Source organism: Epinephelus lanceolatus, chromosome 3 (assembly GCF_041903045.1).
Source record: "Epinephelus lanceolatus isolate andai-2023 chromosome 3, ASM4190304v1, whole genome shotgun sequence".
Taxonomy (NCBI): Eukaryota; Metazoa; Chordata; class Actinopteri; order Perciformes; family Serranidae; genus Epinephelus; species Epinephelus lanceolatus.
The window spans coordinates 40,646,369-40,662,694 of record NC_135736.1 but is presented as its reverse complement, the minus strand read 5'-3'; the positions used below and the strand labels follow the sequence as shown (position 1 = coordinate 40,662,694).

The 16,326-nt window shown below is 38.7% G+C and overlaps 1 protein-coding gene across 1 annotated transcript; it reads left to right on the top strand.

Moving 5' to 3' along the window:
- The first annotated feature begins 3,182 nt into the window (after positions 1–3,182).
- Positions 3,183–14,671, top strand: tmc7 (transmembrane channel like 7). The gene is made up of 16 exons (XM_078166368.1): positions 3,183–3,334; positions 6,060–6,324; positions 6,433–6,581; positions 6,757–6,912; positions 6,999–7,084; positions 7,171–7,316; positions 7,391–7,538; positions 7,616–7,798; positions 9,298–9,443; positions 9,715–9,829; positions 10,262–10,359; positions 10,856–11,039; positions 11,131–11,261; positions 12,435–12,590; positions 14,141–14,219; positions 14,332–14,671. Exons 1-16 carry the CDS (start codon positions 3,319–3,321, stop codon positions 14,527–14,529), a joined length of 2,256 nt encoding a protein of 751 aa, XP_078022494.1. The 5' UTR covers positions 3,183–3,318; the 3' UTR covers positions 14,530–14,671.
- Positions 14,672–16,326: the final 1,655 nt, after the last annotated feature.

Genomic DNA, 16,326 nt, shown 5'->3' with positions numbered 1-16,326 from the left:
TTAATCAGTAAAGGTCAGAGACTACACCCACATAACCATAACAACATCAATCTTCTATTCCCTTGAAACAATTACATTTTGTAGGATATTTAAAGCATTGTTGCTCCGTATTTTGAGCTCTTTTATTAAGCTGCTTCTTCTCATCTCGTCTCCTTTTTCTTTAACATTAAAGGAGCTCTATTCAAAATATAGAGCATAGGAGTTGTCTGCACACGGTTCTCAACATGGAGGTGGCGAGCAGCTAGTAGTGCTAACTCCATAAACAGCACTAAACAATGGCAACGGTGCTGAAATACCCAACAGTGTTGAGGTGTCTGCTCATCAGATGTACATTACTGCTGATTATTTTGGATGCCTTTAGAGACTGCTGTCCACCCAGACTCCGTTGTTTTGACTGTAAGGATGAATCCATACAAGTCTGTATCAGCGGAGTCTTTTTCTTCACCATCAACTCACCATCTTTTTGTCATTGCAATAAGAAAGGCCTGATAAACTACAGTGTTAAGTCAGGACGGAAGAGTGGGCGGTAACTGCTCTATAAGCATAGTGTAAATTGCGGTTTGCTGCTATATAAATGCTCTGAATATTGCAAACAGAACCTTTTAAACATGCACTCCACTGCTTCTACTCATGAAGTTTAGGACACAGCCTGTAAGAACAGCTGTACATGTCTTCTTTGTCTGTGGAGGTAAAAATAACTCTAAGGATGTCACTGGGGTTATCTCAGCATGACACTTTATAACAGATAGCATGTGTTACTGACAGGTGGAGTTTGACAGATATGGGCATTTATCTGGTAGGGAAGGTCTTATCCTGTATTCACACCAAATCCAGTGTTGCGGCGAAAACCCCACTCCTTCCATTCATGTAAATGTGGGTTGTGGATTCAAGCTGCATTGGTGGGGCTGCACGGCCTGGGACATAAAATTGAAACCGATTTAACATTTGCAGAAACTCAACCTGATGCCACGCTGTGGTGGTCAGTCATGTAACCAGCATTCAGAATGGAAAGACAGCTGCAGTCTGAGGAACAAGAAATACTGTCTCTTTCTATCATTAGATATTATAGTGAATAAAAGAAATAAAAGTGTTCTAACAGTGCTTTTAGACTACTATCCTACAAAGAAGAGCACCTGCTTTGTGTTTGCACACGTGTCTTTTGTGGGAGATACTACAGTAGGCTTAATGACAAGTGACCCTCCCACACATCCCTCCTGATAATCACTGCAATGCCAGATTTGGTGTTAATGCAGCAGCTCAGCTCAATAGGGACTTGGCTTGGGAACCGGAGGGTCACTGGTTCCAGTACCCATACAGACTAAATATGGAGTGTACACTGGTAGCTGGAGAGGTGCCTGCTCGCTTCCTGGGCATTGCCAAGGTGCTCCTGAGCAAGGCATCGATGTGCTCGAGGCACTTGTCCATGTGCAGTCCCCTCACTTTAACATCTCTCCATTTAATGCAATGGTCTTGTTTGTGCATGTGTGTGTATTTCGGGCATGTACATGACAACAGAGTGAAAAAAATAATTTCACCTCTGGGATTAATAGAGTATATTTTCTTCTTCTTCTACAAAATGGGAACTAGAGTTGCAACAGTATGAGATTTTCACGGTACAATAACCGTCTCAGAAAGTATTTCAGTTTCACTGTATAATGGTATTAGAGAATTATCATTATTATCAGTCATGACCCTTAAAGGAATGAAAACAGAGGAGTTATTTTTGATTGAACAAACATTTTATTCCTATAATTGAAACTTGAAATAATTTCTTAAAATGGTTTGTGTAAAAAGTTTTTGTATGAAAATAACTAAAATAATGTTGAAATTCTGTTCAGTTGCATTTTTTTCCAGTGGTGAAGATGAGCAAATATACAGGGTATGATAACCATCAGTTTTAATACCACAGTGCACCATAAAACAGGTATATCGCTGCATACCATGTTTTTTTTCTGGAGTTTGACTCATTTAGCAACTAAAACTCAAACTCTGCTGCATTAGTTTAAATTAATTTTATTTTTAATGTGTCTCATGGTATGATAACTGTTTCAGAAAATACTGCTGTTTTTGGTATCAGGGTGTTACAGAATTAGTATTATTATAAGTCAAAATGGCCCTTAAAGGAATGAAAACAGAGGGTTATTTTTGGTTGAACAAACTTTTTATTACTATAATTGAAACTTGAAACCATTTTGTTAAAATGGAAGTTTGTGTAAAAAGTCTCCCTTTTGAAAATAACTAAAATAAATTAGAGATTCTCTGCCCAGTTGCATTTTTTTAATATCATGGATAAGCATATATACAGGGTATGATAAGTGTCAATTTTGATATCACAGTACACCTTAAAACCGGTAAAACGCTGCAACCATAATGGGAACTGTAGGACACAATGTTTCTGGAGTTTGAATCATTTTGCAACCAAAACTCAAACTCTGCTGCATTAGTTTTAATCATTTTATTCTTAATGTGTTATCTTTATTTTTAATGTGTCTTTCACTGTATGATAGTTGTCTCAAAAACACTGCGGTTTCATGGTATCACAGTGTTACAGAATTATTATTATTATTGTTATTATTATAAGTCAAAATGACCCTTAAAGGAATGAAAACAGAGAGGGTTATTTTTGGTTGAACAAACATTTTATAACTATAACTGAAACTTGAAACCATTTTGTTAAAATGGAAGTTTGTGTAAAAAGTCTCCCTTTTGAAAATAACTAAAATAGAGATTCTCCATCCAGTTGCATTTTTAAAAATATATATATATATATATATATATATATATATATATATATCTTAAATAAGCAAATGTACAGGGTATGATAACCGTCAGTTTTACTGTATATCTTGCAACCATAATGGGAACTGTAGGATACAACCAAAGCTCAAACTCTGCTGCACTAGTTTTAATCATTTTTATTTTAATGTCTCTCACAAGAATCCCAGCTTTTTGTTGGAGCAATAAACACTACAGTACATTTTTAACCATTTCAGACAAGCTATTTAATTTTCCTCTTTTTTAAAAAAAATAATCTGACACAACTTTATAGATGAGGACTTTAACATAATAATAAATAATGAATAATTTAAATTAAAACCAGCAAAGCAGACGGTCAGAAATGAAGGCACAGTAACACAGTGAGAGTAGTACTGAGGTCTGAGCTGCTCCTGATCCACATTCAGGAAGTTGTCTCTGGGAAAGGCTGTGTTGTCTTCCTGACAGCCGACAGTCAACTCCAGCTGACAAAGTCTGCCATGTTCATTTCCAGCTAATATTATTACCCAAGAAATAGTTATTGTCTGTTCAGAAACGGGAACGATGGAGGTCGACTCAGGTAAACTCGAAGTTAGCATGATACTTTTCTCTGTAGCTATGAAGTTAGCTCATTAAAACTTAGCGCAGCATTAGCTAACAGGCTAGTGGCGTTAGCTTTAAAGTTAGATAAAAAAGCCGCTGACAGCTTTGACCTGTTAGTTAATGATTTGATAAAGGGTCTAACGAAAAGCTCAGGTTACAGGTTTAAAGAGGTGTCTGGCTTTGTCGGAGTTTCTTCATCGTTACGTGTCGAAACTCCGCTGTCGGCATTTTTACCTGCTGAGTCTGGCTCTTGTCAGCCATTGTCTCCTGTTGGAGTAATAAACACAACCAGGGACACAGAGATAGTGTCTGTCAGTGTTTGTTGCTCACTTTAAAAACACATACTTTATTTGCCACAAACAAAAACCTGACATACTGATGTTTAAACTAATTAACAGCCAGAAATGCCCTGGTGACACAACCATCAAAGATATCAAGTGAAAGGTAATTAAACACAATTTTCAGACACCATATGCAACAGTAAAAATTTTGCTGCTACCCAATGCTAAAACAAGTATGATGCAGAAGACGGTCATGCTCAGGAGAAATTCATTGCCAGTGTATATTGTGCAAGACAGTATTAAAGATCACTTCAAACTTATGTCAAAACAGCATCTCCAACATTTCAATTTCAGGAGTTATAAAAATGAATTGTGTTTGTAAATTATAGAAATGTGTATTAGGGCTGGGCAATATGAAGATATTAAATCGTTACAGAGATATGAAACTATATATCGTCTTAGATTTTGGTTATACTAGTATCGTGATGTGGCATAAATGGTGTTTTCTCCCTCATTTTAAAGGCTGCAGTATAGTAAAGTGATGTGAATGTATCAGCTTAGTGGACTTCTGTATTTGTTTTAATGCTTGTTTTAACCCACTCATTCATTATATTCGCATTATTATGGTTATTGATCAGAAATCTAATTATGTTAACATTTTCTGGAAAAAACAAACAAATGGTAATTATCTCCACAACTTTGTCGCATCAGAGGAGGTATTAAGACCAAAATATTGTTATGGTCTACTGTGTCTCCCAGTCCTAGCATTGATAAGTTAAAATATAGAGATATAGCCTAATAATTATCAGGACATATCACCATAGGGCTGGGCGATATGTCCTGATAATTATTAGGACATATCGCCCAGCCCTATGGTGTATATATTTGATACATACACCATAGGGCTGGGCGATATGTCCTAATAATTATCAGGACATATCGCCCAGCCCTATGGTGTATGTATCAAATATATACCTGTATGAAAGAAGAAATCCCCTTTTGAATATAATGAGATGTGATATTTAATGCCCTATTTTCTTGGTATTAAATTAGGGGTGTAACGATACATCGATCCACATCGATACATCGATTCATTGATTAACGATCCAATTACATCGATGCAAAATTAAAACATTGATCCATATTGTCATCTTAAAGATACACCTTTTTTTTGAAATTCACATAGCACGTCTGTGTCACCATTTTAGTGAACAGGTCTATTTTTATTATTTTTTTGTTACAGAAGAATACTGTTTTTCATTTAAATGCCTGATACCTGGAAGAGCTCAGAAATAAAATGGTCAAATCATATTCTAGTTGTTTTTGTGAGTTGATGTAAATGATTGTGTTTGATGGGCATATGATATTGCGTCATATCAATCGCAGGCCCCTGAATCGAATCGAAATCATATCGTGACAGACTTTGTGATATCGGCAAACATCGTATCGTCATCCAAACAAATCGATATAATATCGTATCGTGATGAAGCTGGTGATTTACACCCCTATATTAAATGTGTAGATGCATAGGATGGATACTGTATAATTCAAAGTCAGGCAGTTGGGATTTATGTTTATTATAAATGACTATGTATGTGTATGAAGATTAAAGTCAGGTCTGCTATGAATTCATAGGAATTGTGGCTGAATTATAATTCTGAGTCTGACTTCACTTTTTTTTAAAAGTGATGATAGTTTTGTTTCTTTTTGTTGAGTTTATATGTGGTGTTGTAAGTATGTCAGTATGTATGTACCATAAAACTACAATTAATAGCCTGGCCCGCGCTGTTATTTGCATATATCACTGAAATCAAGGGGCTTATATTTTGGACAGGCGTCGATATGGGACAGGCCTTTAATTCCTTTTGACACAACACTGTTGCTCAGCAAAGATCAAGAAATAAAATCAAATTGTTTATTTAAACCAGTATGAATATTACTTGTATAAAAAATAGGCTTCAGATAATACCTCAATTATGAATCATTGATTTGATCTAGCTCTGACAGACAGCGCATCAGAGAGAGAGAGAGAGAGAGAGATAGGACACTTGAGGATTACGACACTCGGCATACTGACACAACACCACTTTATCCTTGGATTAATTTATGAAAAACCCTTTTGATTCTTTCGATCTGAGGACTCTGACGGACTAAAGGAATGTGAATAACTTACAGGGTAACTGAGGAATGGACACATAATTTGAGGTTACCAACAACATCTGAAGAACTTCTATTAAGAAAATGAACTGCTTGTCACTACATTTAGTAGCTAATCTCAGTCCAATAGTGAAAGAATATTACATCTCACAGTCTGTCTGTTTTACCATATCATAACTGCTGGAAATGAAAACAGACTTGAGCACCAGGTTATCAAAAATCTTAAATCTGTAAGGTCTAATTTTGTTTATTATCCTTTTCAAGTCTTCTACACTGACAATAGTGGAAGGGTCAACAGTAACCCACTGCTGGACCAGCTCCCCAGCTACCAGTCCCTGCTGTACCGTAGGAAGTCGTCGGCTGCTGGCACCAAACGTAGGAGCAGCTCCAGAGGGAGACTTGGCTCTTCAGGCAGTGGGAAATGGGGCATTAACACATTCAGAAGACATAAGGAGAAACAGAAGAGCCTGATGGAGCAGAGACCCGTCAGGGAACTGGCCAAGACCATGGCGGATAAACGCAGAGAGAAGTAGGACAGACATTATTAAAGTCTGAAAATGTTTTGTTTGTTATGTTTAAAAAAGTATCATAAAGTGGAAGCTCTCAGCTAACAGTGTGTCTGACTGTGACTTGTTAGAACGCAGCGCTTGGAGGATGATCGAGAGCTCAGCAGAGTGACGCAGTTGAAGCACAACACCAGCAGGTATCTGAGGAGGCTGAAGGATGATGCCCAAGAATGGGTGAACTCCCTGAAGCTCTGGAGAGGAGACATCCACCTGATAGAGGGTGAGAGATGAAAGATTAAATGGACTGTAAGAACTGTATCTTCAGCCTCAGAGGCATGTATTGATTTCTACTCAGGATGGCTGACATGAGTAAACATACTGTTGCTCTAACAGAAAGTGTATCAGTTGTGTTTTTGTTGCTAAATTCTCCCTCACCTCTCCGTTACATTCAATAGGAACGTTCGGCACAGGGATCCTGTCTTACTTCTCCTTCCTACGCTACCTGGTCATGCTCAACTTGATCATCTTCCTGCTCATGTTCAGCTTCGTCATGCTACCCCTCATCATAGCCCCCAGCGTTTCAGGGAACATCACCTACAACCAGAACGAGGGTGAGAGGATGCTTGTTTGTTCAGCCTTGAGCACAAACCAGGCATAGAATAGTTGTAAGCTTCTGCTTCCCTGTGTTTTACTACAGGAGGTGTGTGCAGTTTTTATCCAAGCAGCGCCCGGCGAGGTCTGGTGATCTTTCATGAGCACATTACAGATCTGCTGTCCGGTGGAGTAAGTCCTTACACTTCACATTTAATGGTCCCTGGATGAAACCAAAGTGTGGTTTCCTCACTCATTTTTTTGTGCTTAATGTGCAGGGCTTCCTGGAACAGACCTATCTTTTCTACGGCTACTACAAGGCGGACAAAATACACTTTCCAAAGGCTACTTATAATCTGCCGCTGGCGTACCTGCTGGTCACCATCGCCTACCTGTTCCTCAGTCTCATATGGATTGTTAAAAGGTACTGAATGGAACAAAAAACACAAGATAAACTTTTGTTTCTGGAAATGTTTTTAACTTGAAATAATCTTCCAGGTCTGCCACAGGATTCAAACGTAACCTGATTCAGGATGAGGATCGCTTTCAGAGTTTCTGCAACAAGATTTTTGCAGGCTGGGACTTCTGCATCACGAACGAGAATGCCGTGAAGCTGAAGAGAAGCAGTTTGCTCTATGAGCTCAGGGTTAGTGGATCGTCATTTGTTTGTCTCATAAATGTTTACCTGCCTTGCATTAAAATTGCATGTTGTTATGTCCCCAGACGGATTTGGAGGAGGAAAGGATCAAACAGAAAATAGCAGATCGCACTCGCAAAGAGAAGTGTCGGATTTACGTCGTCCGCCTCATTCTCAACCTTTTTGTCATCTCCGTACTGGCTGGTTGCTTCTACAGCATTTATGTGGCCACCATCTTCTCCCAGAAAGTACAGATGGATAAGATAAAGGTAAAGAAATGTTTTATTATTATCCTTCTGTCCGAGCACCTGCTTGTGGCTACTATAAACTTAATTTCAACTTAAAACCAGATTTTGTGTGAGTGACATCACATAGGTCATTAAAGGGGAAGTTCTGTTTTTTACAACCTGGACCTTATTTCTGGCAGTAAATATGGTTGTTTACTCACCCAGATAAGTTTGGTTTCATTTGGAGTCCTTCGGAAGATATTTAGATCCGCGAGAGCCGCGTACGTGGGAGTGATCGGGGCAGCGACAATGAGGCTCTAAATAACATGTTATCTGCCGCGAAACTCGTTCATTTCACCAATATGTTTTTATGAATCGCTAGAGTTGCTTGTCATCATCATCATCCGGGTCATTTATACTGACCTACTAACCTCTGACTTGGATGATGTCAGAGGCAATTCGTAAAGGCAATCCTCTTTACCACCGAAGCGTTCACCTTTCTGTTTCTCACTTTTTGTCACTGAGCACTATGTAATAATAAATTCATGTTTTGCATAAGAAGTGCTTCTGCTTTTTGTGCAGTGTGCGGGCTGTTCTACACAAGCGATGAGAAGAAACTAAAGAAATGTAAATTCTCATAGTTATTTACTTATCAAGCAAACAAATTCAATGAAAATAAACAACTTACGCATGTGTGTAGACTAACGTTACTTACACAATCTAAAGTTGCCCGTTCGGTCCTACAGGCTTTGGCTGCGTCTTCCCGTTTACTTTCGGGACACGAAAAAAAGTCTCTACAACAGCCCGGTTGATCATAGAAGTGAAATCCTCTGTAGTTGTTAGACAGTCATTTCTGGAGACATCCAGACGTGTATCTCCTGGCCACAAATCCCAGTCAGAGCAACAAAGGCATTCCTCCTCTGTTGGCATAGTGGAACATTGTTCACAAGAACACCACCAGTTAGCATCGGTTAGCTCGGACGTGCAGCGGTTTGTTGTTCTCTGGCCAGCTGTTCCTCTCTCTGCCTCCGCATCCTCCTTTCAAAGAGCTCCTCATCCGTATACTCTGGGTCAAAACGGTAAGGACGTCCATCATATTCAAAGTCTTCGTCCACAACCTCAAAATCTGACAAATATTCAGCCATGTTTCAGCCTAAACAGAGCGTAAACAGAGCCTTGCCGGGTGTGCGGCGGCACGATGACATCATCCAGGTCAGTGGTTAGTAGGTCAGTATAAATGACCCGGATGATGATGATGACAAGCAACTCTAGCGATCCATAAAAACATATTGGTGAAATGAACGAGTTTCGCGGCAGATAATGTGTTATTTAGAGCCTCATTGTCGCTGCCCCGATCACTCCCACTGTATGGATGTACGCGGCTCTCGCGGATCTAAATATCTTCCGAAGGACTCCACATGACACCAAACTTATCTGGGTGAGTAAACAACCGTATTTAATGCCAGGAATAAGGTCCAGGTTGTAAAAAACGGAACTTTCCCTTTAAGGAAATGTACTAAATAACACTTGCTTGTTTGCAGGAGAATTTCATTGTGGATCTCATCTATGAGTATCTGCCCTCAATTGTTATCACTATGGCCAACTTCATCACCCCCCTCCTCTTCTCTGTCATCATCAATTTTGAGGACTACTCACCTGCCTTTGAGATCCGCTTCACTCTCATGAGGTACAGTGGACGTCCATTCATTGACCATTTACACATCCCTTCTCTCAGTGGGGATGCTAACTTGAAAAGTTATTGCATCGGGAGACAAACACTATCAGGGAAGAGGTTGTTCAATTTGGAAGCATCTATAGCCATACAGACATGCGTTTCTGTTTTGAAACACTCACTGTAATGCCACTAACACTATATGGCTGAATTTCTGTCTTTAAGACATGTAATGAATTACTTTGTCTTGTCTTTGTGTTTGTCCTTTCTCCTTCTTTCTTCGCAGGTGTGTCTTCATGAGGTTGACCAGTATCGGGGTCTTGCTCTTTTCTCTCTGGTATCAGATCACTAAATGTGAAACAGACCCCTGCATCTGTGGTTACAACCATAAGCTTTACTCTGTAAGTAATTCTCTTGTGTTCCAGTACAATATACAATGATTTCTTGGAATAATACACAAGTCAATCCCACTTTTATCTGTTAGGGCTGCACATTATATTGTCTTATTTTCTTAATCGTCACTGCGATGTCAATTTCCGCAATAAACTCTGTCTGCATAGTTGAAGGAGGAAAGGGTGACAAGATCAGAGTTTGGTGTTTGGTATTGAAACAATACCACAAGTACCTACTGAACTGAATCACAACGCAGATTTTAGTGCCTCATTTTGGTGCCAGATTGGGTCCGTAGCGAGTGTGTGGTCATCAAAGAGCGACAAAGAGCATGTGTATGTGTGACAGTGACGCTTGACAGTGGGGCTGTCTCCAGTGTCAGGGTGATATATTCAAAACACTTATTACTGTGCCTCTATCTACCTCTTTGTCATTGTCCACAGTGCTGGGAGACCCGTGTGGGCCAGGAAATGTACAAACTCACCATCTTTGACTTCATCATCATTTTCGCAGTCACCATTTTTGTGGAGTTTCCCAGAAAGTAAGTCCTTATCTTAAAAAAAAAATCATCATTTAAATAGAATCAGAAAAGGATTTTTTGTCAAATAGTTTTCCCACTTACAAGGAATTTGCTTAGGTTGTTTTGATACAATACATTTAACATACAGTAAACATATTAAGAGGTTAGGAAAGGTTAAGTACTGTAACACTCAAGAGCATAAATACAGAATAGAAAAATCACAATGAAAATATGGGAAAGAGACTTTAAAAAAGTGAAGTATTTTTCTAGTTTTGTGGACAAAATGTGATCAATTGAACATTTGAAGACATTTAGATGTTTTAACTTTAAAGTATTCTGTCTCTGTATGACTGTCAACTTATATATTAGTATTTGTTTAAGCCTTGTATTTTATTCTGTGTGATTCCAATCCATTTTGTTGCCCTACCTCTGGCAGTACTTTTAGGTGGAAGTCATTCTCGCCCTTTGTTCTTTAGTCATTTGTAACTGTGTCCTTGTGTTGCTCCGTACTGCTCAGGCTCATAGTGAAGCACTGTGACTGTGGCCTGGCTAAGTGGTGGGGCCAGCAGGAGTTTGCTATTCCTCAGAATGTGCTCGAGATTGTCTATGGTCAGACCATCTGCTGGATCGGCACCTTCTACAGCCCGATGCTGCCTGCCATCTGCACTATTAAATACTTCTTTATCTTCTATATCAAAAAGGTGAGGTTTTCTTTCATGTTTTTTTTAAATTGGATCAAACTCAGATGTTGTGTGTCTGATGTTCTATTTCCTTTCTGCTCCTTATTTATAGGTGTCATTGATGAACAATTGTCGTCCAGCCACACGTCCGTTCCGAGCTTCCAGCTCCAACTTCTTCTTCCTGGTTGTGCTGCTGATCGGCCTGGCTCTGGCCTGTGTGCCTGTCATCTTCAGTGTGGCACAGTAAGTAATCCAGACTGTGTTATGTTTTAACTTCAGTCTATTGGGTCATATCAATATTTGTCTCATGAATTTTACTGTTAAATGTACAGTATGTAATTTTCTGCCGCTGAGGGTCTCTCAATCAAAGCAGAGCAAAGCCGTCACTACAGTCAGTTTCTCTTAGTTAGCTCACCTCTTTTGTCTGATAACTTAAGATCCAGACGTTCAGGAAGTTATTACCGGGAGCTGAGGTATCCACAGAGGTCTCCTCCTCTCCAAAACAAACAGACCTGGGGTCTCATTTGTAAAACAATGTGTAGGATTCATACCAAGAATGTACGTACAGACAAAAGCCAAAAAAGGCATGTGTAAAAAAATATTCAACAGTTTCTAAAATCAGGCTTCCACCTCACCATCTGCGTCGCCAATTTCCCATCTCCAAAAGGTTCGTAAGCATGGGTCAATGTTTCTCTCATCGTCTGTTTTTAGACAAAACAAGTTTTGCGTGGGAAGTGGCGTGAGCCTCTTTAAGGCCTCATTTTGTGCATACACAATGTTTATAAACGAGATCTCAGGTGATTTAAATCAGTAAAAACACTGACTAAAGCAGTTTCACGTTAAAAATCAGTGTTTCTCCCGAGCATCTCAGCAGGTCAGGGGCTGGAGCTCCACCTCTGCTAACATTTGCTCAGCTCATCTGATGACTTAAAATCTGGTTAAAACATATAGTTAATAATAACCAAGATCTAAAGAGTGTACTGTAAAAACTGGAGAAAAAGTTTCTGAAGTTCTGTAGTTAGTACATTTATGACAGCTACTGGCAGATGATCACAAGCTTGACACATGTGCAAAAGGGATATGACACTACTGTCAGGCAGCGACGACTAAATGACACAGACCGTGACCATGATTAAAATAACAGATTTGTATTTGTTTCAACATTATAGGAAATTTCTGGAAAAATGTGATCATACAGCTCAAGAAAATATATAACATTGACCAATAATTTTTTAGACATTTTATTACAGAAAGTTACATATTATATCTCTGAATGTACATGAAGACAGGATATTTGTGAGTTCTGTCCTCTGCATTTCACTGACTAAATATATGTAGCACCGCTCATTGCTTCTGCTGACATGTTTCTCTTGGCATACAGTACATACTCATTCTCCCCGCTCTCTTGTTGCACAGAATAAACTCTTCCCAAGCCTGTGGACCATTCGTTAATTACAACACCTCCTGGGCGGTGCTGCCAACTACAGTATCCACGTTACCTCATGGAATCAGAACACTCCTCTTCGCCCTCTCGTCAGAGGCCTTCGCCGTCTCCTTCTTTGTTATCACATGGTATGTGTTTTCTTCAGGTGTTGCAGCATTTTACAGGTACAGGTTACATTTGCTGAAGCTATCAACATATCCTGACAGTAGTACGTGAAACAGTTAATCTGTGAAAAAAATGATGGTCCTCTGGCTCCTCCTACTGCACCTGCTGGCATTTGCAAGAATCCACAGCACCTGAATGACAGCAACCAATCAGAGCTGGGAGCAGACTTTAGCAATCATTGCTCAAGCACACGCTGCGCAGCCACCCTCGCCTGGGGATGCTCTCACTCAGACTACACCCACACTAATACATTTTCTTTATTTATTTTTTTTAAATTACTTTTGCTACCGTCTGTGCTTAGCGTCCACACTGCTCAGGTGTTTTGAAACCACTCAGACGGAGATCTTTGAAAACAAAACAAAACAAAACTTGGGTTTGCGGTTTAGTCTGGACAGGCAGAAAATGAGACTTTTGAAAATGATGACGCAGACGCCCACGTTCACATTCCAACTGGATCTTATCAGTTCTGACATGTCAAGTCAGTTAGGTCTGCATACCTTTTGTGATTGTATCCTTCTTTTATGGGTACTCGTCTCCCATTGCCATGGCTCCCTCCAGCGGTAGATACTGCTCCCAGTACTGCTCTAATGTGCCGCCATATTTGCTTTTAAGTGACTCCCAATCTGTTTTCCACCCCCTTGACTGCCTAATACTCATCTGTTACTTTCATGAACAGTTCCATCTTGTTGTTGGTTGAAGCAAAGAAACTCTTGTTTTATTTTTCCCCACCTTTGGTGTATTTTCTTTAATAAAGCAACCAACCACAGAGTAGAGAATCCTCTTCCTGTTTGCACCGGCATGCACATGCCCACTGTGCATGAATGGTCACGTAATATGCGTTTTTAGGGGTGTTAGTATAGATGGGGATTATTTCTGGAATGGTGCTGATACGCTTGTTTGTACAGAGAATGTTTCATTTTAAAAAGGTGTCAAGCTCGATATCTTCAGTGCGCGTCTCCAAGAGGAGCTTTGCAAACACAATGGCAGAGACACAACCACCAGCAATGACAAAACTGACCAACTGACAACATCAACAAGGCAAAGACAAGTAAATGGAGGAAGACTGAAAAATAGGAACAAGCTGAATAGAAAGGGTTAACCGGAGCTTGAGCCGGCATCAGTTCTGAATCCTTTCAGGGCCTGTAGCTTTCTACACTTTGGAAAAGCCTCTACGATGTTTACTCATTTTATTTTGGGCTCTGTTTATATCTTGTTTTTTAGCCTGCTTTTCATCATCAGTCTCCTTATGTTTACTTGTTTTTGCCATGTATGCTGTCGTTGGCAGCACAGTATGTAAATGAGGAGTGACTGACGTGTTAGACTCCTCCTGGCTCTGATTAGTCATTTTCATTCAGCTGTGGTGGATTTCTGCAAATGCCATTACAAGTTTCAGCAAATCAAAAATGACAGAAAGTTATTTTTATAAAAGTTACCTGCTGTAGGTTTAACTGTTGGTAGCAATTAGTCTTTTCTTTATTTGTTTGTAATTTTAAACACTTACCTCCCCCTGCAGTTTGGCCATGTTTTATGTGATCGCACTTGCTGGAGCTCACAAGAGAGTCATCAACCAGCTAAGAGAGCAGCTAGCCATGGTAGGTTTATCTGTTTCATTTAACCCTTTTTTTCCTATTCTCTATTTCCTCTTGATCATTTGAGTTATTAGCAAAATTTGAGTTCTATAATTTGTGTCATTTTGTGTCTCAGGAGGGCCGAGACAAGCGTTTCCTCATCCAAAAGCTGTGCCAGGCCCAGAGGCTCTCCTCTATCAAATCCCCAGGCTCCAAACCTCAGCCCCGCAGCAGCAGCAGAAGCAGCCCCAGCTACCACACCAGCTTCTCCAATAACTTCAATGAAAGTGTGTTCCTGGCACACTCACCTCCCGACTCCTCCACTCATGTGTGAGGCGACTGATATTAAAGACCAAAAGAGTGGACAGACAGACTGGAGGTGAAAACCGGTCTTTTGTTATTGGTGTAAACAACCTGGGAGCTTCTGCTGGCATTAACGTGTGTTGTCTTCTCTGTGTTCTTTGGTTGACAATCTGATTATTATAACACTATTATGAGGCCACAGTGTTCAAGTATTTTATACCAAAACAGTCATTGATGTTCAGATGTTTTGTGGCATTTTTCCTCGCTGTACATACTGACATCTTTTCCTTCTGAGAAGGACCTGAAATACTAAAACCACTGGAGATGGAAAACCTTTCTGAATTGTATGCACTTTAAATATATTAACACTACTGTTTTCTTACTTTTACAACTATCATGTTTACAAAAAAATGTGCTCATAATGCATCTTGTTTGTTTTTACATCTACTGTTTTTTATTATTATTATTATTATTAATATCATTATTATTAACTGAGGTGGCCTGATAGTGTAAGGAACTAATACATTTCAAAACACTAAACTGTTCTTTGTAACATTACTGTGACTTTTATTTAGATTTTCCAATATACAGTTCACATTATATACACTTTGTGCTTTAACGAAGTAAAAACCTGTAACTCTAATGACAAAACACGACATTAAAACACTTTCTATCCCTCTGTATGTAAGTATTGTTTGGAAATGATACTAGCTCACTCCGAATACTCATTCCTGTTCATTTTTCTCTGTGATGCCATTTTTTTCTCCGTAAAGTTTATAGACTTTATCTTTTTTAACCTGTAAAAATACATGTATGAAAAACAGACATTATCACCGTGATTTCATCGCTCTTCTATTGTGTTTCTAACTTAGGTACATGGTGTAGGGAAAATATTCAAGTGGCAAGGTGATACAGTTTTAGATTTGGCACATTGAATCCGCCCTCCAACTTTGGAAGAAAACTTTCCTTTTATTTATTTTTCTGTGATAATAGAAGAAGTTTTTTAAGCTTTTTAAACGGATTCTTCCTGTAACATTTTGGATCCATTTAATTAAGTCAGATTTCAAATTATTTAGCAACAAAATAAAAGTTGCTTCATACATCTCTTGCTTATTGTCACTAAATACACATCCCAGGTATTTATTAATAATTTGTTTGTACACCTAAATGATTTATGTGTCCTGCAACTTATTTTTTTCCGTACTGCTATTTTTTTCTCTCTCTCCATATTCATTTTATAAACTGAAACCACTGAATACTGAAGAGTAAATCAACAACCAGTAAATGAATATGGATGTTTTTTATCTATACTGACACCTGCCACTTAAATCTTGTGTGATTGTCTCTGTAACAGGTTCAATTAAGAAAACAGGTGGGGAAAGTGAGACACTCAAAACTGTGACCCAGTCTTTGTAACTCTAATATAACATTTGGATGGTGTGTTGCTTTATAAATAATGTTGTGGTTAGATTTTGGGAATAAATGTTTTACTTTATTATGACACATTGCGGTGACTGCCTTTAATAAACTGTTTACATGGAAAATAAATATTAAAATTTATCATTGTTTTGTTTCACAGTCCCCCTTTTTTAATTTTTTAAAACAATTTCTAAAATTCAGATCATTATTGTCAATAGAAATTACACAGAAACAAATAATTCATTAGACAAAACAACATCAGAGCCAGAGGGAACCTTTCAAATAAACAAACAAAAAAGGTTTTTGCAGCTTTATTTTTTTTTAGGTACAATTTATCTTAATGTACAGATAGTTTAATTTTCAATTACTATAGGGCACTTAAATTTGAATTTTGATACCAAACATTACA

Excerpts from the sequence above, each read along its gene's own strand:
- tmc7 (XM_078166368.1), top strand. Across the intron at positions 7,085-7,170 it reads CAGATCTGCTGTCCGGTGGA|GGCTTCCTGGAACAGACCTA; the intron begins GTAAGTCCTTAC and ends CTTAATGTGCAG. Across the intron at positions 11,040-11,130 it reads TTATCTTCTATATCAAAAAG|GTGTCATTGATGAACAATTG; the intron begins GTGAGGTTTTCT and ends CCTTATTTATAG.